At 34.6% G+C, this 26,249-nt stretch overlaps 1 protein-coding gene across 1 annotated transcript in view; it reads left to right on the top strand.

Moving 5' to 3' along the window:
- Positions 1 to 26,249, top strand: part of IL1RAPL1 (interleukin 1 receptor accessory protein like 1) — a 674,194-nt gene that overhangs the window by 382,598 nt on the left and 265,347 nt on the right. Inside the window, exons 3-4 of the mRNA XM_040582490.1 lie at positions 1,719 to 1,905; positions 4,001 to 4,154. Of these exons, the coding sequence (XP_040438424.1) occupies positions 1,719 to 1,905; positions 4,001 to 4,154 (341 nt within the window). The remainder of the gene's footprint in view (positions 1 to 1,718; positions 1,906 to 4,000; positions 4,155 to 26,249) is intronic.

The raw sequence follows: 26,249 nt of genomic DNA, 5'->3' as shown, positions 1-26,249 counted from the left end.
TTTTTAAGGGATAGGTCTTTCAAGAACAGAGAAAGAGAATTTTACCAATTTGGAAAAAATTACTTAGGTGAATTTTTATGTTTTCAAGCCACATAATAAATAAATAATAAAGCCACATAATAAATTAGAACATTATAGCACATTAATGGAGGAATAACATAATGTACAGTAATGAAAATGCATTCTTTAAAGAACTGTATGGTTTTAAATTGCATGTACAGGTAAGAATGGTGGTTGACTCCTCAATAGCTTAAAATCAGCAAGATATCTGTATTCATTGGATGCATTCTGTGCTTTACATAAACTTTAAATAACTTCATTTGCTTTATACAGTCAGATTCTTAAACAAGGTAGTAAATTATGTTTATAGCTCATTATAAGGGAGTAATGTTGTGATGTTTTCCTTACAAGTCCATGATTTAGCTGCATAGGTAAATGACATTTGATTTCAGAATTTATATTTCTAAGAATATTCTTTAATTTGATAGTTACTTGTTTAGCTTCATTTCAGGTTTACATTTTCTTTAAAAAATTGGACTATAGAATTAATTGAATCAAGTGGTTTTTTTTATTCTTTGTCCTTAAGCATTTCTGTCCCCTCTTCTTGAACACAAAAAGGAAACAGATATTAAGAAATCTAAAGAGAATGAGAAAATGTAGCCATCTTTGAGATTCCCCATATCCAATACACAGGAGATTGTTGTAAATCAGCTATCAGCTCACAGAGTCTGAGAATGGAGACAAGAAAATGAATGTTTCCTCAGGGCTCTCTGCAGGATCCTCTTTCAGCAGATCAGGGGTCAAACACATTTACAAAACAGTAGGAGAGAAATCTTGCATTGTCAGTGTGTTCCTGGGGAGTACTCAACTTTATGCACTCATTTGCTGCCCACCTGGAAACTCAAATAAAAAAAATAGTAAATAATTTCAAGTAATTTTGCCTTTAAGCAAAGTGTGAGAAGGAAGACAATTTTCCCCAGTCTCTGGCTGCCTGGCGTACGTACAAACATCAAACAGCAGAGGAAGTAACAAGTTTCAGGAAAGAGCCCAAACTAATGAAGGCTGTAGGTAATACAGAAGCAGTATTTTGGCTGGGGAGTATGAGGATCAAAGTCTAAGATAAACAAGGTAGCACTCCATTATGTTCAAACACCCTTTATTCTATAATTGGAAGGGTCACAAGACTAATTTTAATTAAAGACTGTGCAAAGGATACCACTTTCACTTTAAAGCATGCTCAGATCTTATGAATATGTGGCTCCTGGTGTGGTGCTTAAGTTACATTGTGGCATTTACCTGTGGTATTACAACAGGATCAGTTCACACTAACAGCTGTTGTAACATCTGTCAGAAAGTTGGCTCTCCAGTTTCACTGGTAAATCCGTGGAGCTTTTATTGTTGTGTATTTACTTTCAGGGAAATTGTTCTCAGATATACGGTAAGGACAGTAACGTTAGGAGAAGTCTGACAAAAGGGAGAAACATTTTGTCATGGAGTAAGGCCAATCAATGCCTTCTAAATATTGTAGGTAGTGGATGAGAATGTGGTAAAATTATCATGAACAGCTATAAAATACAAAAAAAAATGTGCAATGTCTGATTTTCTGTCTTTTACTTGGAATGAACATAATGACTTAAAACCAATGTCATGTATATTGGCATTTAGGGGCCTTTTTGTTTTCATATTAGACTTTTATTTCTATTTTTCTTGCATTACAGAAACTCAACTTACTGTATGAAAGTGTCCATTTCACTGACGGTGGGTGAGAATGACACTGGACTCTGCTACAATTCAAAGATGAAATATTTTGAAAAAGCTGAACTTAGCAAAAGCAAGGAAATCTCATGCCCTGAAATTGAGGATTTTTTATTTCCATTTAGGGAGCCTGAAATTCTTTGGTATAAGGTAAGAAATACAAAAGATTTTTACCTTCAGCAAGATACTGTGTAATGTTCTTATGTTTTTCATGATCTAAATATGATACAAGGCTTAAATTGTTTAAAAAATTGTTAAGAACAGACAACAAAATCAAGGATAGAAAAGAATGAATTAAGAGAGAGAAATTCAGATGCTTCCTTTGCTAAACATCAGAGCTGGTAATTTCTTAATAACCATTTATGGATGTTGCAAAGAATTAACTTTCTTCTAACTAGAGGGCTAAAAAAGAAGTGTTACCAGTCTGGGTTGGTTTGATATGCTAAGGTGAAGCCATGTGAGCTGCTTATACAGCAACTGAGCAACTGTTTGTGCTATATGAGGCAAAAGAGTGTTTCTTAAAACTGAGGCAAAAGACTTATTTGGAAAAATATATATAGGATATCTATGCATGCTGTTATCTGAATGGATGGCTTAATTTTGCAGCACAAAATTCAGCAAAGTCTTCCAAAACTTTGATCTTTACTTATTAGCTTTTACTTGCAAATGTAATTTAATTTTTTTTATCAATAACTTAATTTTAATACTGTGTACTGATCATTCTTGCAAATGGTAAAATTCTTGCAAATTGTGCTGCCTGTGGAATAGTGGTAGCAATATGAATAGGCAGGAATAGTAAATAGGGAATAGGCAGGAATAGGCAGCAAGTAGTGCTGTCTGTACTGCCTGCCTAGAACTTCCATGAACAACAGCTTGAGTTCTGGCTTTCTTACCATCTGCAGGAAATATGCAGTATCTCAGTACTGTAATGCACACAATTTAGTCCCCAGACAGTTCAGTAAATCTGAAATTTAGATACTGTGTATTTTGTCTACACAGACATCTGTGTATATAGGAAGTACTATCTTAAGTATGCACTGGTATGTATTCTGTTTATTTTTAAAAGTCTGATAATTTACCTGATAACATAAATGCCTTAAAATATAGCACACAAGACTATGTTATCTAATAAGTAAATACTTGTGGCCTAGAAGGATTCTGGCCAAATTAAATAACAGTATGTCTAATATTAGAGGTATGTGACTAATTAGCTGCTTATACTCATATTGGATTTTTTGTTGATAATACAATTGTACCTGAAGCTTTATCAAATTTAAAACTATGGCTTGCTTCTTAAACAAGTGTTCAAAAGATTGGCTTTTTAGGAGTCATTGACAGTATTTGTGTGAACTCAAAGAACCTGTTATGCTTTAACATTTAACAAAACTCCTTACTGTATAAACAATGATTATGCTAAGATAACCAAGTATTTTATGTCAGTCAATCAAAAGATATTTTGCTTATGAAAAACACTAATCCTTTTTTATAATACCTTATAAATATATTTGTTTGCAGTACAAAAATAATTAGAAAACCTACAAACACAAAAAATATTCCAAGCTATTTCAAATATTACCTAGGTTCATTAAGTGAAAATAAGTTAATCATTTTAGGGACCTAAGAATAATGCATGCAAAAATGTATATTCTCTTTTATAGCACAAAAAGTAATGTTTTGGTAGTATTAATTGAAAAAAATAACTCTTTTTGTAGATACAAAACTCACATTTACTAAAGACTTCAGAGAGCTTTGATTCTAAGAAGTCTTTGGAAAGACATATAACATTCTCATTTCTTGTCATTCTTACCTTCTGTTTCTCTACAGTTTTTAATTATATTTTTTAAAAAATATATATTAGCAAAAAATAAATTCTCACCTGCAACCTGTAGCTACTGGTAATTTAACAGTCACGGATCACAGATATAACTGTAATGGAAAATAAGTAAATTAAACAGGAGCCCCTCAGCAAACTACTGTTAAAAAAAAAAACACCAAACACCAAAGGTATCAAATCTTTTTGTTTTCAGAGGGCAAGATAAGCTGAAAAAAATCTATAGTTTTTTATTATTATTATTTTTAATCAACACTTAATTGAACTGTTTTTTTAAAGACAATTATTGTATGCGAAGTCCATAACTAGCCCAGGGTCTTGCCTAGTCACCCTGCTTTTGAGCAGCACTGTCAACAGTAGCCCGATTTAAGTGTGAGAACACAATCACTGAAGTATTATATTATCTTTAAACAGGAATGCAAGTCAAAGACGTGGAGATCAAGTATTGTGTTTAAAAAGGATACTCTTGTCATTCGGGAAGTTAGAGAGGATGACATTGGAAATTACACTTGTGAGTTAAAATATGGATTCTTTGTTGTCAGAAGAACTACGGAATTAACAGTTACAGGTAATTACAAGTTCTTTCTATCTTTTATATTTAGAAAAAGCATTGAATATCATGATTTGAGTTGTGCGTATTTGAGTACCTATATATACCATTTTTAACACAAAACTTTGCTGTGTGCTTAGATATAAATGGCTGATACATTAAATCTGTCCTGAATACTTCATAGTAGTATGTGTAATATTTTGAACAAGCCTGAATCTTGGTTTATTCCAAAGCTTCTGGGTAGGTCTTGGTTTTGGGTGGAAAATGTGGTCAAGGAACAGGTAACTTCAGCAAGCACAACCCCAAACAGAAAATAAGATCATTAAGTCTATCATATTTCTTCATGTGGTTAAATGCCTTTGGACATGACAATAGCTGTAGCTACAACCTGACAGCAGTAGCTCTAGCCCAGTGAGACCATTACAACTGGGGACAGGTATGTAAGGAATAGTGTTTGAGCAGTGCATGACTGAAGCATTCTCCCCCTGGTATTCTCTTCAAGCTTCCTGTAGTTTATAGTTCAAGAACTTCCTGATTTCAATCGTCATGTGCCATGGTTATGAATTAACATGTTTTCCATTATTCTGATTACTTTTTTAATCCATTTATTCTTGGCTTCAAAAACATTTTGAAGTATCAAGTTCGACAGGGTAATTACATAACAAATAAACTCCATAATTTAGCAAACAGCAATTGAAGAAGATGCATTTAATATAATCTCCATTTAAAAACTACTATATCAATATGTAAAATCCACAATAGATGAAACCAAAATATATACTGTAATAGTAATGTCCACAGAAGCAGAACAGTATGAAGAGTGGTCCATTAGAATTTCAATTCCTCAGCAGACCTCTAACCTCTGTTTTACAAACATGTAAAGCATACAGCTGAACATAAACCTAAGGTAGAAAATTAATCTCTAGAATTATAGGATGACACTGGAAAAAAGGAGTACATAATGATCTATGTAATATAGTGTAATTCAGCAGTTTATTCCCTAAAAGAAAGCAGAAATGGGTTCCTAGCAAACTGGAGGTGAACTAAATCCACATGGTTAACAAGGATGCTTGCATATGTAAGTTCTTGCACCTTCAAAATGCCTAATAAGCCAAGAAACAAACCATAAAGAAGGAGTTTTGTTGTGATTCTTTTTTTCCTTTTTAGTATCTAATTTATAAATACATTGCAAACTGATAATTAGTAACAGCACTTATGTTGTGCATTAAGCTGAATTGCAAGTTTTCTTTTATGATAAAAAGTTTGCTTTCTATTTTCTATTTTGATGTATCCCATTTGCCCTCCATATTATCAGAAATTATAGTGAATTATGGTTTGTAATTTTCTTCTAGTAGATTAGTCTGGAAATCATACTATCTATGTTGTCTTGAGAGAATTCATGTAATCAATAATATTTATTTAAGCTCAATACCCAGGATCTCTTAATAATTTCTTTTTGTATGGAATTGATTTATTTGGCCAGTGCAAACAGGCAATTACTATCTAATGATTAACCTCACAGTAAAGATCCACACACTCTGTCATATGAAGAAAGCAAAGACAGTGTCTTCAAGAATTTGATTTATACCAGAAGGATGTTGTCGATTATTGTTTGCAATATATGATGTATGGATTCAAAGAGTACATATTGCCTTAGTGCTCAGGTGATCCCTTCTGTTCCTGTAGTTGGTGCTCCACTGCACAAGAGTATTTCAAACAGACTCAGACTGACAGAAAGGAACCAGATGCATGTTACTATTTGTAGTAATAGTTTAAAAAATGTAATTCATCACTTGTGGTGTAGGTAGGAGTTTAGTATTTAATGTTTAACTAGACAGAGACAGAAAGAAACTTGGCTGGTTTTGATGTGCTAAAAATGAATGAACGCATATGGAGGGAATTATTCAGTTTCCACCCCTGCAAACCCCAGCAGATGTAAGGACAACCTCCAAATTAGTAAACAGCTTGGGTAGTACTGTAGGTCTTCATATCATCTTTATAATATTATATGGCTAAACAGAATAAATGGATTTACTAACAGTACTGCTAATTTCATACTACATCTGTACTGATGTCTTGGTAAGTCTTTTAATCAATGCTTTACAGGAAGAGAGTCACACTTTAAGTGCCTGTCCTACTTTTTCTCTGTGAAGTGAAAAACAGTTTGAGTTGCCCTGAACATACATTGAAGAATATATAGAATAAATGGGGGGTGGAAGCGAGTGTTTGTTTTAAAAAAGGAATTAAACTTTAATTCAGGAACAGAGAAATAAATGTTGCAAATGTCAAATTAAAAATAAAACCCAAAACTGATAGTTGATTGCTTTACTGCATTAATGAAAACATAATTAATTGAAACAATGGAATGGTGTATCTTTCTGACGTAGTCTCCAACATGTCTGCAGACAGTATTAATAAATGATGAAGTTTGTTTGAACCATTGCTAAGAAAAAATTCCATCAATAAATTCCACCTCTACAAGGAGTGAAAAAAATAATTTCTAAGACATTTGAAATTTCTCTGCCAAACATACTTCTTAGTTAGAATAAAAGAAATTTAAAAATATGATTAAGAATTACCAATTTTTCTCAGATGTTTCAGAACATATGGGAAGTTGTAATGTGTTTACAACTGTTAATGTGTTTATCAGAATGGGATTTATGAAAAATAACTCTCTGTATTCATTAGCATTACCTTGTGTGGTTATGGTGGGTGTGCCACCATCAGAAAAAAAGAGTCACCTGTGTGCTATGTTTCCATGTATAAGTAAGACTGGAATTTGGACTTTCTACATTTCTTTCCTGGAATATACTACCTTTCCTCTAGAAACAGAAAAAAACCCCCACCTCTAATGCATGAAATCCATCAGCCAGATGTTATGTATGTATACATTTGTAGTATTCTATAGTAGCTAAAGATCTGCCTTTGTGCATTACTGCCTTTGCCTAGTAGAGAAATCAGTCTGTTAATTTTTTTGCTAAGAAGTCATAGGTATCTGGTTGTTGACATAAAAGGATTCAGTGTGTTAGGCAAAGAGTAAAGAGGATTAAAGTAGCATTCTTGTTCTTCCTTCTACCTAGCAGAGGCAAGGAGAAACAGGCAGAATAACAGTAATAGAGTAGAGTTACACAATCATAAGGATACTCTCAGACTGGAATAAACAAGATAAAAATGATGATTTTGGAAAGTAGTATTACTTCAGTGGATAACCTATCTCTGAACAATATTTACTGAAAACTTTCCTTCACATTGAAAACTAAGTTTGAGCCCAGACAGTATTTGTAGAAATATCTCAAAGGTATTTATCATAAACAGTCTTTTTTGCAAATGATAATTTAGGTGTTCTATAAATAAAATAAATTAAAATACGCTATTAAGAGCTCTTGAGAATTATCCTTTCCTAAATTCTAGGGATAGGAGAGATGTTAAACTTTTCTCTAACAGACTTCTTGTGCTGCTTTATGCAAGTAATATATCTTTTCTTTGTTTCAAATAAGCATGTTTGAACCTCCAATTCTAAAGTCACAGTCACCACAGATCTAACTAAATTAGAATGGCAGACCTAATACTGAGGTGACATACACGTATAGCTACATATGAGGAATGTATCCTCTAAGTATGTGGGAAGTACACTGATACTCAGAGTAGCCTGAAGTTCCTAGTGATTTTTAAGACAGAAGCGGGTTGCTCTCTTAAAAAAGGAAGAATAACTTAAATCTTATCAGAGAAGAAAGGATAGAATGTCTTCAGACTGTATGAGAAAGGACAGAAACAGTTTTGTTATACTTCTAAACGGTCATAAAAAGCTCTCTAGCATTACGCAAGCTCTCTTTCTAGTATTACGCATTGGAGTTAAAGACAGACTATCCTCACAAGAGTTTGTTGGAAGAACAAGGCCATATGTATAAGGAACTGTAATACCATAAATTAAGTAGCAGTTCCTGGATTACTGAAGGCAGGCAGCATGAGCCAGCTATGACTTCAGAGGGACAAGGCAGCAGCCTGCCTTCTTCACCTCTCCTTCTCTCTTGGCATCTGTTGATGATCACTAACTTCAGGACCCACTTCATTTTTCCACACAATGCACTTTGGCAGGCTTGATATCTCCTATATGGAAACCATTGTTGCTATTACAGACTATTAAACTATGGATATAATTATATATTCACATTCTTTTCAATATTGATGTTGTCTATGCATACTATGATAACCTCACTACTTCACAGCTTGCATACCTATGCACCTCATAGTGAAATATGGAATGGCTGATATTCTGATTTAGAAGTTGAAAAAAAGAAAATCAAGAAGAAAATTCACACATTTTGGAAAAGGTCACACTTACTTCATATGTGGTACCCATATCATCTAAGTATAGCTGTTGAAAATCCCTAAGCCATTGAAAAATATTATTTTCCCTCCTTTAAAAGAATGAGAAAACAAATTGCCCTTTCTTATCTTAGATTGTAAGCACTGAATGCCACCTTAGGTACACCTTTAAAGTAACAATCATATTTAGTGCTCAGATTTTTGGTTTTATGAAAAATGTCTTGTTATTGGCAGAAACATTGCACTAACATTTGTAAATAATACACAAAATCTTCATATGTTGTATTCTTACCAAGAATAAGTATAGACTTTACTTCTTTTCCAGAATATGATTTCTTCTTACAATGTGGATGTATCTTTCAGGATTTTATTAAGATAACTATTTTTCCTTTGATTTTAATGTTGTTTGGAAGATCGGTATCTCACACTGAAAATATATTATCAGTGAAGTGATTTCAATCAATTTCCATGTTGTTCTGAGATCTGACTTAGAAATTATCTGCTGTGCAAAATGCAAACTATGCACTATTTATTTTAACTAATGAAAATATTCATATAAACAGTGCAATTGGTAGTTCTTGGTTTGTGGTTATGTAATTACGCATTCTAAAAAGTCCTGCAATGTACACAGACATTTCTGGACATTTATACATTCAGGTTGGTTGGATTATCAGTTTGTTCTTTTATATGTGGAATTTTAATTAAGGCATACCTGCTCTCTTTGACATAATTAAGTGTATGTTCAGACTTGGGAGAGGATCATATTTTAACAGACTAGTATTAATTCATTCATAGTGCACAACGTGGGTCAAAAATATTTTCCATCAGTTATTTCTTTTAATTAAATAAAATAAATTTCAATTAAAAGTTCTGTTTAACAATATTTATTTTGTTACTTATAATACAAAGACATATTCAAGCACAAACTCTTTCCACTTTAGCAGAATTTCATTCATAAGATCTAGCCTGGGTCTAAGAAAGCATATATGTGTCCCCACTGCAATATCAAGTAGTTCTCCATAATGAACATCATAAAATCAAACAGATCCAAGCAGCCTTGCAGTTGGAGTATTGCTTATTCAATTCCTCAATGTTTTTTTCATTTTAAATGCGAAAATATTTTTTCCATTCTCTTAAAAGTCAGAAGACCTTATACCTCACAGATGGAATCAGAGCTAACCAGTAGTTTCTTACTCCTGCAGCCTTTCCTCAGAGATACCCTGTATTGTCTTTATTCATTGATCAGTTTCCTTAAAGTCCCCTTGAAAACAACTCCTGCTGGAATAAGCACAAGTTTAAATTTAGAGATTTGAGCATGTTCACAACCAAGCTACAGCAATACTAAATTTTATGTAAATTGATACAAGCCTTTTTATCACATAAATTTAACCTGCTTGGTTTAAAATATTTCTGCAATAATCTTGAAAGTGTTAGTTTACTCTTTTCCATCTGCTATTGATGATTTTTTTCATCTTCATACCTCTTAGGCAAAATTAATTAATTAATTAATTGTCTGTTTCACAGTTATACTATAGTTGACTCTCAGTGTTGCTCAGAGGTTGGGACTTGTTCAATAAGCTTTATCTATTTTGTTTTCTGACAGAATTAGTCTTCATTACCATAGAAGAAAATCTTAAATGTCTATATGTACATATGTGGTTTTAGTTGTAAAAAATCCACTGTGAAAGTAAATAGTATGAAGAAATAATTACAATTAAAGTATATCTCTAGCCTCAGAGATCACTACATTTGGATCTTATATAAATGGCCAGTCACCATATTTTGTGAAGAAAAAAAAAAAAAAAAAAAAAAAAGAGGATGAAACTTTGAAGGTTTCAGCCGTCTTTAAGCAGTCTGTATTATAACTGTGTAAGACAAAACGTGCACCCTTTTTTCTTTTTTCTCCAAAATGTTGGCTTTAATTGTTTCCCGTTCTGCTGCTCTTTCTCTACTCAATACATCGGAATGCAGAAAGGTGCTACAATAAGCATGTACCTCTATTTTTAGCAGGTGCTAAGTGAGAAAAAGGCTAAATAACAGAGGGTTGTTTTCCAAGCATTTAGAGCTTGAGAACAGGCTCTGCCTGGTTTTTGCAGTTAATGACAGGGATGAACCATTTTGAATGCACCCAGCCCCTCCTTGCTTCAGCTGATCCTAATAATTATCAGAGCTGATGCTCATTCCTTTTGTTCGTTATGAATTTAATTCAACTCCAGAACATAGTCAGATAGAAATTCTATTTACCGTTATTCTCTGTAAAGACTAATAAAATATAAAGCAAACAATAGTCTCATTATGAAAGCAGCATGTTCAAAATACTAACCTAGCATTTTTATAATACATAAAATACTGTAGGTTTAAGAAATCCATGGCGGAAGAGTGGGTTGGATTTCAATATTTTTTTATTAGAAATGAGTGATCATCTTTTATAGTGCAATCATTTTTGTATGGCTAAAAACAAGGATCTAAATTAATCTCCTGTGTGCATTTGAGTAATAATAATCAGACTTTTATGTAGAGATTTGATTAAAATGTTTATTATAAATGTTCATTTAACATACTCATTTTAAATGGTTTAGTGGGTTATTCAAAACCAACCTTATATGAAGGCAGTAATGAGCCAAGCTTTATGTATTTTACTTCAAAGTACAAATGATGTCATGTACTATATGATATAGGTTGACGTTTTTAATTAGAAAACCAACTTCAGCAGCTTAGCAAAAGAATAGATGCAAAAGTTAAAGGGAGGCAGATTCCCAGCTCTACATTGAACCTTGCTGCTGGTGACCTCACATTTCTACCTTTCTGACATGCTAAACTGGGGTTTTCAAAAAGATCAGCTTTAATAATTGGAGATTATTCCCATCCATGGTCACAGGAAAGAGAGAAGCTTCTCTAGACAAGTAATTCAGAGAAGCAGACAGAGTTGGGTGGTCAGAACTTATTTTAGAAAATAGTCTCTATGGGCTTTAGGAGTAGAGTTTCCTCTGCATAAAATCAGATCTGATGAATGACTTGTTCCTTTAGGGTGATACTGTTACATGCTTGTCTTTCTGGACAAAGTTCAGAATGCATAATATACATTCTACAACATTCTCTCCTTCTTAGTTGCTATCTTTTTTCTGTTATTTATCGAAAAAGTCCTCCAGGATATGGCCATTATTGTTGACTTTTCTTATTTTACTAATGCTTTTTATTCAAGTGCACCTTATTTTGCACTTACCTTCCTATCAGCTAGGTCTTCCTCTCTACCTGATAATATATCTTCATTGTGGCTTTTTGTGCGGATAATGTAAAAATAGAACATTAGTTATAAAACACTAAGATACATAAGAAAGTTTGGTTTAGTATGTTAAAGTAAATCTCAATATTTACAAGCTTTTTTTAATCATTCTTTTTAACTGCCTGTCATGCACACTGATGCCTCTGCTTATCTCATACAATATGAACTAATAAGAATAGTGTGTATGACTTGTGGCAGTTAGCTGGGCAGATGCCATGAAACAACGTAATTGATAGTGCAGTCATGACCTCTGTTGGAATCCTGTACTCCCTGTTGACAATATGGTCTCATAAAAGTTAAGGGAGTGAATTAACATGCGGTAATCAGTAGAAGAGATCCTATTCCCTGACAAGAATGAAGAATTCTGCTTGAATTTGATGTTATGTAACATGTGCAGTGTGTTCCTGGGTATACTGTATTAAAATTATTACATTTTTACTCATTTCTATCCAGTGTTGCTATTAGAAACCTGATAACTTTTAAAACTTATATGGACTGGCTTTTGCTGCAGATTTTTTTTTTCCCATAGTGACTTTGTGTGTAATGTTAAAAACTAAGATTTTTTTCTTTAAAAAAAAAGACCAAAACCTCAAAAAAAATTGGTTTTTTGCATCAGTTGAGAAAAATTTAGTGAAATGCCATTTCCTGCCTCAATGGGAATTTGTTCAAGTGAGTGTTTCCCTTTCTTCATAAGTCATATCAGGATACTGAAATGCAAACATTTTTAGTAGATGTTACCATGTTGGTGCTTCCCATTGTTTCAGTTTAGTATATTGAAGTTTTAAGATGAGCTCCATTCTACAGAGATAAGGTAACTGTAGACAAAAATGTTTATTACAAAACTGTATTAGTGACTACTAAAAACATAAAAGACTTATAAACCCTTAGTTTATTAAGGTGCTACAAAAATTAAATAAATCTGTTCGTTAGACACCCAAGATGCTGGTTAAGCAACCTTTTAAAATGTAGATAAATGACATTCAGTGTGAATGTTTCACATTATTGCTATGGAATCAGAAGACTTCACTTCAGTTTTACATTCCCCTAGAGTATGCTAAATCCAACAATATTGTCCTAACCAAGCATTTATCATTTCCCTAGCTTTTATTTGAAAGCTTTAGGTAATTTATGTGTACAGTGGACTCTTCCAGGACGGTATTTTAGTAAACTAAAGTATAAAATGGCATATAGACCTTGTGTTGCCTCCATCCTGAAAAACCCTCTGTTCACACCCTTAAAAACAGTCTCTACACAATTACACTAACTGAATATTTAACTTTAAAATAGAGGCAAATTTTCCATTGTCTTCAATGTCTTTCAGTTGGCTTACTCAATTTTTTAACTCAGAGCTATTAAGTGAAACAATATTGGTAATACATGTGTTCAGTGAGAAATTCCATATAATACGTTTATCTGAAATTGTCATTACAGGCAGAAAAATATTGTTTAAAGAAGAATAAGAAAGATATCTCATTTTTTTACTGCAGCGTTACCTGCTTGGGTACAGCACTAAGAGAACAATAGCCTCAAAATTATGTAGAAAGAATCTGAGATGTATTTCAGTATATCAAAAGTATGCTTATCTTAAGAGGCATTCATGTCTTGAGATGCCCTCAGAAATATTGTCCTTTCTCCTTCACCATCGCCCAAAAAAGAAATGATCAGGCTTTTTTCATGTCACCTCACAGTATTAATCAACCATCTAAAATACTGCAGTATATAAACAACGGGAAAACAGTGCATATCAAATTTAAGAAACAGGGTTTACTTTGTAATTCTTTTACAAGCGTGAAGCAAAAGTGAAATCTTGGTTTCTCTGAGATCAGTGGCAGTTTTCCCCTTGACACAGAAGAACTAACGTTTCATATTTTGACATTTTAGTGATGAAATACCAGAACTCAAGTTCATTTAAAAAAGTGTTATCAGATTTTGAAAAAATCCAACTCTGCAAATGACCTTAAGGTTTTTATGGGTTACTCTTTCATGCAGTTTTTTTCAATTGATTAATCAATTACTTTTTAAAAAGAAATTTTAAAATACCTTCATTGTGTTTTAGTAACAGGAAAAAAGGCATGATAGATGCATAATGACCATCCAAACCAGAATGATCAATAGATGAGATCTTTTTTACCATAATAAAAGGGGGAAACTTGCCCATCTGTTTCTTCATGACCCTAAAATACAGGTTTTAATGTTGGATCTTGCTGAAACTATAGTTCTTCCTAATTTACTCACTTTGTGAGCAGTTTAATCCTATTCTGACTGGAAACGGTATGGTTAAAACACCTGCTGGCTTACTGGAAAAAGTACAGGGCTAAAATAAAGCAGTCAAGAGAACAAATTTTCTATTCTAGGGTACTTTATCTGAAAAGTTTAAAAATGAAAGATAAGTGAAAAGGAATAGGAATGAATAAATCAAAATTATATCACAATTTAACTTCTGATGTTTTACTTATCTGTGTGAGAGCTTAAAATAGGAAAAGAATTTCACCAACTTATTTTTTTCTGTGGAAGGTTGATAACACACAGTAATTTTTTGAATATGAGAATGAAATTGGAACTAGCAATGACATTTTTCATTTCTTTAATACAGTTTTTCTTTTCACTTTGGAGCATTATATTCACATCCAGTACTACATTAATTTAAAAATGGGAGATATAACTTCATAGAAACAAGATTGAGGAGTGATATAAATAAGTGGATTTCCTCCATGTTCCTGAAACAAAGTGTAGAGGAAAGAAAGGTGCCTGTCAGTTTTCTCCCTTTCTAAGTCATTCTACCTCTCCTCACTGCATCCTTCCCATGTTGAACAAGATGATATTTCTCCAGACACAGGATATGACAAGAAACGTTCTCAGTCCTTAATAAGTCCTTTATGGAGTCACCAGTCCCACAGCATAATTCTAGTAGAGTTGTGAAAGGTTTATTTATGGTGAGTATATGATCTGTTGTATGTTTTTTTCTCTAGAGGTAAAAGACTCCTCTCACCTAACGTGAATAATTACAATCATCTGCATATGAGCTAGTGGGTTTTCATAGTGATTCCATGGCATGATTTGTCTCCTCTTAATGTCAATGAATGAAACATTGGATGAGTTGTGTTATACAAAGTCCCACTTCCATCTCTTGACTGTCAAAGGAGCTTCAGATTACAAACTCAAATTTAGATTTATAATATAGGCATCTAAATTATATGAGTCCTACTTCTAGGGTTTGACAGTTGTTATGTTTATAACCTTTGGAAATGGTAAGCTGGCTCTAAGTAATATTTTGTTGTTATAAAACAAGTCAAAAAATTAATGACAGCTTTTTGAAGAAGACAAGAACAAATCTGTAGTAGAAATGTTATCTGTTTTTTTAGACTGAGATGTACAGCTGAAAAAAAAATAAGCAAGCTTTTTGGTGTACAAGGCTGTCTTCAGATCTCAGGGGCTTAATATACCAGCTGTTCTAATAAAATATATTGCTTCTACCTTGTTTTGTCTAAGCCATCATGTCTACAACATTACTATTATTGTTTTTCATGGTATTTAAGTTTTCTTAGGATGGAATCACAGCATGCATTTCTTTAAGCTAGCTGCATTGTGCAAAATAAGTATGTTCTTTTTATTAAAATATTACTGGTTTGATTCATTTTGGCAGCTAGAATAAACTCTGCTTCACAAGTGACACAGAGTGTGCCCTGTCTCATTCTGTGATTTCTTTGAAAATGATGATTGTGCTTACAAGACAACTGAAAGCTTTCCTTTTATATTTCACTATTCTGAATGAAACTCATACTAAACATAAAGAAAGATGAGTCCTCTCTGAAAATGAAGGTTTTTATTTGAGACCTGCAGTAAACAAAGTAAATGTTTTATTAGTAAGTAGGTGGTTTACAATCTTTCAGTGTAGAGATGGTGAATTTATTTTTAAACTACTACTGTTCATTACTCACACCTGTCTTCTAACAGGGCATTTTTAATGTCACTATCAACTGGCATTAATGCACAGGTGGGTAAAGAACTAGAGGAGAGATGTAATTTTTATTTTGTTGTTGTATAGCTTTGCCAGGAAACTTTGCCTTTTCCACACACAGCACAAGAGGCAAGCATCACTATCACTCACCTTGAGCACCTACTGCTCGCTCCGCAGCTTTGTGCCTGGTGCTAGAGCCTAAGCACTGGCTGCTTTACATCAATCCCGTGCTGGACCTGTCCTAGCATACAATGCCCCCATGAATCTGACTGTTGCGATTTAACCCCGGCCGGCAGCCAAGCACCACGCAGCCGCTTGCTCACTGCCCCCCACCTGGAGGCATGGGGAGGAGAATCGGAAAGGAGTGTAAAATTTACGGGTTGAGATAAGAACAATTTAATAATTTAAACAGAATAAAAAGAAAAGAACAATAACAATAAAATAACAATAACAATAATGATAATAATTACAATAACAAAATAATAACAACAACAACAACAATAATAGTAGTAGTAATAATAATAATAATAACAATAATAATAGTTATAACGGAAAGGTGGGGAAAAGATAAATTCCAAAGGAAAAGGGAGAAAGGAAAACAAGTGATGCACAGTGCAACTGCTCACCACCCACTGACCGATGCCCAGCCAGTCCCTGAGCTATGAACCCCAGTCCCCAGCCAACCTCCCAAGTTTATATACCAAGCGTGACATCCCATGGTATGGAATGCCTCTTTGGCTGGTTCGGGCCACCTGTTCTGGCTGTGTCTCCTCCCAGTTTCCCATGTCCCTCCAGCCCTCCTGCTGGCAGGGCCCAAGGAACTGAAAAGTCCTTGACTTAGTGTAAACATTACCCAGCAACAACTAAAACCATAAGGGCGTTATCAACATTGTTCTGACATCAGAGCCAAAATACAGCACTGCACCAGCTACTAAGAAGAAAGTTAACTCCATTCCAGCTGACACCAGGACACTGACACAGCTTGTGATTTCAATGACCAAAACAAGCCTCTCTCATTTTGCCCAGCCTTCCTTTTGAAAGCACAAACCAGCAATGCGTTTGGGTCTTGGAGTTACTTCCAAGATGTGCTTCGGTGGTGGCAATGGAGGGGACCTCTGAAGGGGCCACCCCGCTTCCCTACAAACGCTGCTGTGGTGGTTCCTGTCCTCCTGCAAAACACCCGTCTGCACATCCTCCCCTGTGCAAAACTCAGACAGTGGCAGTGGACAAGTCAAGGCTAGGTAGGAAGGTAGCACAAAAACAGCCTGCTGCAGATCGAGGCCACAGCAACCACTGCTTCTGCGGGGCTGAAGGGAACACCTGCCTACCCTGCTCTAAGCCACAGAGGAAGCACAGCCTCAGGCTGAGCCATCTCACCTCCATGCAGTGGCAGAACGTTGCTGAAATCCTGTTTTGACTTTTCCCGTGTTTTGTTCCTTCAAAACTTCCATTAGTTTTTTGGAATTTTTGAGCTAGCATTCAGAACTCAAAAAGTCACTTATGAATAACTTGGCAAAGGGTAAAAAATGCATGGTGATAAGCTAATTTAAATAGAAATAGGCTCATTCTTTTGTGTGGGTTGCATATGTTTGGTGTTTTTGGTTTTTTTTTAATCTAGATTTTTATGAGCAAATTCAGTTTTCTGAAGATATACTCCAACACCTTCAGGAAAAAAGAAAAATAATGCTAGCTGATCTGTTTGTCATTTTTGTACAGCTAGCAATATCTAGACTTTTTGGTCATTTTTGAGGAATGACAGTTTTGTAGGATGAATAGGAGGGCAGGAACAGAGATTAAGGAAGAAGAGACACTTGCAAAATGTGGATAATGTGATATTTACTGGAAAATATGTGATTGTAACAAGAAAAGGCATTTATTTTCCTGTACTCCTGTGCACAAATAAAAAGCTGTACACTTAATAAGAAATAGTCCTGTGCAGCTACTGTTGTGGCAAAGACAGGCTCAAAAGATTGAAAAAGAAAAAAAAAATGAAAGAGCTATCCTGGCTTTTGAGAAGTCAATGACATTTCAAAACACTTTTGCATGTGCTCTATAATGATTTATTCTAATATATTATAAATGGTAGTTGGCAGATTACATCCCATAATTTCAAAAGCTAAATGCTGTACTGTTCATCTTTAGGTGTCTTCTTGTCAATGTGGTTCATGAACATCCTTGTGATCTGTCATAGCAGATTTGATCCGCACATAAAGCTGAGGGAACAAAGATTTATAAACTCCACTGAGAAAGATATACAGGTATATGTGCCTGCTATGGGGTGGACAGAAAGCATAAAGTACTGAAAAGCTGTAGCTTATGTAAAGTGGAAGAAAACACTATCTTTAAACACAAGTTCAGGGTCCTGTAATCACTTAATAGTTCTGTAAGAAACATAATAATTTCTTTTAGGTGTCAGTGTTTTTTGTTTTTTTTTTTCTGACCTGCCTTTTTAAAACCAAAATTCTGAAAAATGTTACTTAATTCAGCAAAGATAAAATAAATGCAAACAATACAAATGATGCTTTTAGGCCTTTCAGGCCAAATCAAAAAAGACTTTAATGACTTGAAAATTTTCTATTTTTTGAATGAATGGCAAAGTAACTCTTTTAAAACAACATGCCAGATGACCTAGTTTCCTTATCAAACTGAGTGCTTCATAGTATTGAAGGACAGAAAACTTGCATTAACTTGATTAAAAGTACTATACTGAGTCAATAGAAAAAATATGGATCTACTCTTGGGATTTTAAAAGGATTTTGTAAGCAGAAAGGAGACATTTTTAATAAGTAAATTGTTACAGAATGAATAGCTACATGTGTGGAAGGTCCTTGCAGTTCCTATCCATGTACATTATGGAAGAGTAAATGAAATTAGTAGAGTACAAATGCAATTCTGACTCAGGAACTGAAATGGAGGCGGAGTGTGTCTTAATTCTTGTTTGTTTATGGCAGTTGATAACATCTAGTTAAATTAATTTAAATCCTGTTAAATTTTCAGGATATGGATTGTTTCCTCACCACACATAACAAAAGGGTATTTATTTTGTTAGAGGCCTTTCAGCATTACCAGCATGTTATGGTAGCAAAAAGCTGTTTTCTGTGATTTCAGCCATTAAAAGAGAAACTAAGACAGTGCTAGAATAGGCCTGTCATAGAATCAAAATGCTGAAGTGAATTTGCATTGACACTACTTTCCTTTTCCTGCTTTATTGTGGTCTGTACAGGACTTTGAAAAAAAACAAAAACAAAACAAAACCAGTTGCACTGCAGTGGTGGGCTGTTATGTTAAAAGATTTGGAAGAGGCTGAAAAATGCATTCATCTGCAGCTAAGGGACTGTCACGTCCCACCAAGAAAGAGGAAGGAGTGACTCAGATTCACTGATTCTTGTGGCTGGCATAGGGTATACACAATACCAGAGGTCCATGGGTAAACAAAGACTTTTATTCCATAGATAGGCTCATTGGTAAATAATTGGGTAGCAGAGATGCTTGGCAACTGCCATGCATATAACGTTTTATGCCTTGCATTACTTACTAGAAAAAGGTAAAAGAATACGAGAATAAGGCAGGGGAGAGACAGAGAACACCAGTCCTGGGTCCAGTGTTGGGCCTGCCAATGGAAAAGGGGGGGCTTCTTGTAAGACCACTCATCCAGAAGTCCCTTCTTCTTTTATTCTTGTTCTCCCCAAAATAGCACTTGCCTTCCTATTTTACTCTTATCCTTCAGTGTGGACCACATCCTATTAAAATCAGCCTCACTTGTCATGTCAATTAGCACGCATGCTCCTTACAGGTGTGGGGGACCAAGTCTTTTTGGTCTTGAATTGACCCAGTGGTCAGGATCTCCCAGTGTCACATTTACCTTTTCCCTAGTTACTGCAGAAATCTGCTTACTCTGCTGCTTTTGGGGCAATTATTCACCCTTTAGACAGGCTGTTCCCTTTTATCACTCTTTTTTTCCTCCTCAAGGTAATACAAAGGAAACTTTTTTTGACATTGCAAGCTTTGAAACATTCCTCTAGTGTCTGAGACCTTCCTTGGACAGGCTCAGGGGATCTCCACCCACTATTACCTTAATGAGTTGTCTCCTGCTGTTGTTTGCACCCTTCTGAGCTTTCGTGTGGTGGTAGATTTTTTGATTTTTTCAGTTGATTTCCTACAGAAACATTTGATGATATTTTACTTATTAAAATATAAAGCATAGTCACATAACTGTTTCAAAATCAGTTTTACCTGTTGTACTTTTAATTACAAATCATAGAATCATAGAATATTTAGGCATTTGTAATTAAACACATACACACACCCATTCACTAAATCTGGACGGAGCTCACTGATTACCAGTCAACAAAAAACATTCCCAGTTCAAACAAACCCTCTTTTCCTCCTCCAAAATCTTTGCAAACTTTTTATCCAGGAGGTAAAGTGAGGCAAGGCAAGCGGAGGTGAGGTGAGGCGAGGCAAGGAGACGAGAAGGATGGAGACCAAGTTGCTTATGTGTTTGTTTGATTTTGTGGGGAGAAAAAAAATAAATCCATATTTTTAACAGTGTTTAGCTTTATTTAACTTTTTTTGGAAGAAATATATGGAACTTTCTGCCCTGGAAGAAAAAGAAACTTTTAACAGAAGGAAGTTAATTTAAAGTTTTGTTTAGAATATATTATTAGAAAGCTATCCTGGAGATGAGGCAGATTTTCATGCTTATAGTAACACACCAACTCTTCTTCCTAAATAAGGTGACAGTTTTGCTGGGCGCAGGGAGAAAGGTTGCTGAAAATTCAAACCAAGACAGTAGTACAAGAGTAGATAAACAGAGTATTTGTTTGAAACAAACATATCTATCCTTGTACTGTGTAACAGGAGCCCAGGAAGACTTAAACAATATACCCTGAAAGATTCAGTGACTATGGGAGAAAATGAATATTTAAAGACAGTAGGAATAAGAAGCTTCCACTAGTAGAGATGAGAAATACACACATAGAGAAGACAGTGATTTTTTTCTAAATGCGTCTTGTGTTTATGGTTTTCCCTGCTGTGGGAATCTGTACCATTTTTCACAAGATAGTATTGGAACTGAAGATTCTGGTGAGCTAGTCAGAAGGCAGCAATATATTTAAGTTAATGCAGTTGTACCTGCCATCATGAATGGCTGCTGTAACCACAGCTTCTAAAACCCACTGTAGGTTTCAGCAGTCCATGGTACAATGGAGCTCTCAGAATTATAATAGTTGTCAACATTTGATTAAAGAAAACAATGTTTCTGGAATAAGTATTTTTAGATTTCTTTTTACTCTGTGCAATTTATTAATAAAAGAAAAAACAGAGGAAACAGAGGGTATGGCACTATGAAATCTAATCAAAGATATGAATACTTAGGAAGGGTAAAATACAGCTAGAGCTAGTGAAGACTATTTGGCACTCTATATTATTAAATGGATTTTGATTTCTAAGATTATATATTGAGATATTGTTATGATTACCAGAGATATCACACTGAATTTTGATTCTGATTTCTGTTTAAAAAAAGGTTATGTAAGGCTTTTAATTTATTGTTTGAGTGCCAACAGGCTCTATAACAAGTATTTTACAAGGTTTTCTCAGTTGAAATTATGAGTACTTTGATTCTGGGAGAAGTTCATAGCTGATGGATATGTAGTATTTTTTTTCCATTATGTACTTCTGTATTCAGCTGGTGACGAATGTACCCTGCCTGAATCTCACTGAAATTAAGCTTTCATGTAAGTTTACTGCCCAAGGTTTGTATAGATTGATCCAACAAAAACATCAGCTAAAAGCAGAGCTACGCATCATTTACTTATTTAATAAATAATGTTTTTCCCCCAAAGGGGTAGTTTTCACAGTCCTTTCAGAATTTATATGAAATCCATTAAAGAGTTTTGTCTTTACCTGTCAGCTGTGCCTTTACCTGTCATCATGAAATACTTCAACTGTGTTATGGAGCCTTTTCCTGTTTAAAAAGCTTTATAATAGTTTTCTTCATTCAAAGTAACTTAATTTGTGAGAAGCTCAAAATTGCCTTTGAAAGTATTACTATATAATGTCCTACGTGAATTTGGTTTACATGCTTGGTTGTATCTAATCTAAAGATGGCATTATAGCAAAACAAACAACACTGTTGAATATATGAGCCTATTTTTCTCTCTCGCTAGGTTTATGTTGGCTACCTATACAGATATTTGAGAAATACCTGTGCATCTTATGCACAAATGTTAAATAATATTAAAATCTAAATTCATAAAGAATGTCAGAATAGGTTTTTAAAAGATGAAATCAATGTTTAGTGTGGCTTTATTATAAAAATAACTGGTCACAGCCTGTAAGCCCTCCTCCATCCTCCCCCTGCTGCACTGAAAAATAGCCTAAAAATTTTGCTATGTAAAATGAGAAATATTTTTTATTTAGTCTGGTAAAAGTCAGGTGGGATTTTTGCATCCAAATATGACATTGTTTTAAAATAACCTGGTCTGGCCTTTGGAACTTAATTCCACATGTCTGGTACTCCACTCAGGCACTGTTATAAAGGTTAGATCACAAGATGCAAAAATTGTAAATGTGAGTCTGAAGCAGCTCGACAACTAGACAAAGCACTTAGAATTCTTCTGATCTTTTTTTTAATATGTCAAATGTAAGAATGTGAATGCTTACATTATAAATCAGGCTTTTATACGTTGCTTGCTAATGCCTTGTTTTCTTTGTAGGAAATTTATTTCTGCCTAACACAACAGGAAAAATTAGATAAAATTACTTAGGAGTTGGTGGTTTTTTTCAGAATTGTGAGTTAAGTCTTACTGATTAATGAAATACAAATGCAGAAGTAAATGAAAAAAAAATACTGAGAAAGACATTGTGGAAGTGAGAAAATCTGGGAGGAGGTCAAATGTTAACAAAGGCACATACTGCAGCAAATGAGGCTCAAAAATTCTTAGTAATACTACTGAGTAATTATTAGGGTGCTCTGCTTGGAAGATGACACTGTTCACAGTCTTTTTTCTGAGTGAACATAAATCTGTTAGTTGCACAGTGGTTCAATCAAATGATGATTTTTGTGACACCGTTAGTATTGGTGAAGTGTCACTCCTGTATGACAGTCATTCTTGAAAAAAAATGTTTTGTTACCAACAAAACAAGTAAGTTACATGATCTAGGCAGCCACTGTAACACTGCATTACAAGAAGAGTAATAGGCAGCTTTCTGGATGTGTCTAAACAGTTCCAGGTTTGGAGATCTTTTAAAAAAAAAATATTTTGTTTCTCTGCTGATGAATTCGAAGACTCAAAACTCAAAATCTCTGTTAATCTCTCAGTCATATGTAGCAGATTCACAAGAAAAGGGACAAAAAGACACTAAATTTCTATTTATAAATATGGAGGTTGTATCATTGTAATTCTTGTCTGACAAATGTCTACAACACAGAAAATGCCATTACAGTCAGCAATAATTGGCAACCTCATCGATAATCTCAGCAAAGAAGATTATACTTGACTAGTTTTGGAGTCTGTGCTACTAGCCTCACTATTAGATGATGTCCCAAAAGTATATTAAGCAAGGAGAGGTTAAGAAATTTTCTCTTCTAATGTGGTTTATACATAAATAAAATAATTTGGTTTATGATATTGTGATTGTTCGCTACTTAGAACAAGTAAATTTAAAATTAAATTGTCTGTCCTCTTTCTCAACTTTTTTCAACAGTTTACCTGTGGCTGTTATAGAAATGGAAAAATAACTCTTGAATGTCAAATCAAGATGCCTAGGATTTTTTTTTTTTCCACACAGAAAGGAAGAAAATATTGTAGTATTCCTTTATGTCACTACAAAGGTCCCTTCAGCACAGCTGTATTTTGCAGCCGCATAGTTCAGGAGCTAACAGTAGGTATTTGTGCACTAAGTCTTGACAACAGCCTGAAGACATGATCAGTCTTTGCTATTTGCATTTGAAACTCACCATTGCTGTGATCAGGATCCTAGGGTTCACTTGGTATTCCCTGGAGGCTTTGTGAGGTGTTACTTCACAAAATAATTTTGCAGGTTTGAAATTAATTTAGAAGCAGTTATTATGAGACTTGTGTGTGTGTGTGTATACAAATGGTATTAGACTGGTTACATTGTTAGTCCTTTTACTCAATTTTTAGATAATTGTTTTCAAATAGCAATTTATAGTGTGAAGATCGGTATTAGCATTCAGAAAAGCAGTTTACTTCAAAACAAACAAACAAACAAACAAACCCACACCAACTAATAAGATAACTGCTAGTGATAGCCTGTTCTGCCTATCCCAAGATATGAAGGGAAGGCAGTGTTTGTGTCTCCTGTCAGTGCTCATGTCAGCCCAAACTTAAAGCCGTTGCCTTTAAGTTCACAGCTGCATTGCACTTCTACTGCTTCTACCTCATCAATGCTACTGCAAAATGAAACACTGATCTCTGCTGTGAGAGCTGAGGCAAGCATAGAAATTTTCCAGAAAAGTCAGCTGAAGTATTCCAGTGTTGCTCCCAGCCTCTCTCCCCACTGGATCTCCTCTCTTCAGAGGCGAGCTGTGCAAAATGCTTTCCAGCAGCACCCACTTGGTAATTGTTTTCCTGTCTAAAGATGCTAGTGCTTCTAAACTATGCAACATGTCAAACTGACAGTGAAATCTGCACAATACACGGTTGCCTATGACTGTCAAACCTCAAGGAGTGGTGTTGGCAGGTAAGAGCCACTCATTTGTAGCTAATCCAGATTTTTCTAGTCAGCTACAGGCTTTTATGAAGACAGGTTGGATGGGACAGTGCTAGGACTAAACACTAGCTTTGTACTCAGTAAAATGCAGAATTTTTTCTCCAAAGCATCTTTCAATTGCTTTATTACAGAGACATGCAACACTTCTTTGTGCGCTTGTCTTTCCAGTAACAGATTCTTCTGATCAGATTCTGAGAGAAAGAAAAGTCTCCAGATATTGACTTCAGATTCTGTAAGTCCAGCTAGGTTCATAACTTCATTATGTTCCAAACAGCATGTGTACATCAGAGTAATGTAACATTCAGCCTGAATGATTTATAGAAACACCTTTTTTTTTTTTTTTTTAAAAAAAAAAAAAAGGTTAAACCAACTAGTTGAAAAAATAACACATCTTGATTTAATACTTCTCTTGGTTTCAGAACTGCAGGCATAGAAAAGGAAAGATATGAAATATGAAGAGCTACAGGATAGTTAGTTACAACTGTACTCAGCAGATATTGCCTGGATACTAGTGCAAGCTGCAGTTCCTTCCTGGATCATCATCTTTAAGGGAAAACTTTCAGTAGCTCCCCACTGACCCTCAGACCATTTCTAGAATTACATTCCCTTCCATCTTATGGCCATGAAAATATTGGTAAATTGGGACTGTCATTCTGCTTCCCCAGGATGTCAAGGCTTAGTGTTAAAAACATACCCCTCTCTCTGCCTTTAATACTTTTTGGGGCAAGTGAAAGATGACCCTTGGATCAGGACCAAGCTGTCTGTAAACTGACTTTTCCTCAGATCAACCTTTCCTCTCTGACTCTTGCTTATCAAGTAGCTAGATAACTTATGAAGTGAAAAATGGGCACAAAGTTCGTAGATCCATGTATACATACATAGATACACACACAGATACAATCAAGCATGAATAAATAATATGATTGTTCAGACCTGAAACATGCTTCCTATGAATGCAATTTTTCCCCTAATTTTCATCCAAAATGAAGAAAACCTACATCTTTCCTGGTCATCTCTGGTGCTAGTCACGGTACTCTGGGCTCTTAGCAACGCTTTTTAATTGTCAATGATTCTCACATTCAACATATTAACTACAAATACCCAGTCGGTTCTAGTCATTCCCTTCACTATGGCATCGCTGGCTTGTTTAGAATCACCTACCAGCAAAATAAAAATAAAATAGATAAATAAATTCTCTATTCTCTTACTTCTTAAATACTTATTCACTTAAATAAATTTTCATGGAATCAGTTTAGAACTGTGATCACCTGAAAAAACAGAACATAATCAAGGTAGAGTAGCATTATCCATTGCTTTGGAAAAGGGAGTGATCTTTTTAAATTTGCTTTCCAATAAATAAACAGAGAAATAATTGTTATAAACACTGAAATGCTTTTCTTAGAACACTGTACAGTAGGTTTTCCAAGCAGTCTCTTTTCCAATTCCTTTGTTGAAAGTACACGTGTTAAAGTAATAATGATAGTGACAAACAAAGAGGGAAAAAAGCAGCATGAATCTGTGCATAATCTTAGCTGTATTACCAAAGAAGACAAATTTGTGCTGACAAAAAATAGGATGGCATTAAAGGCCCCTTTGACAGCAGCTTCCTCCCTATTACTATTTCACCATATCTGAGAAATGATGGTTCTCTCCTCATAGTGAGAGATGGAAGTCAGTAGGGCGTTTTCTCTTTGAAAAGAATTGAACGATATTGCCTCTCAGAAGATTATATGGTAGTATTAGTAGCATATTTTGTGGCAGAAAAGTCAATTTTAGATAGTAGGGCCATGGTTTGGCAAGCCAGACC

This window comes from Falco naumanni, chromosome 2 (assembly GCF_017639655.2).
Source record: "Falco naumanni isolate bFalNau1 chromosome 2, bFalNau1.pat, whole genome shotgun sequence".
NCBI lineage: Eukaryota > Metazoa > Chordata > Aves > Falconiformes > Falconidae > Falco > Falco naumanni.
This window is presented reverse-complemented; position numbering and strand designations above follow the sequence as displayed.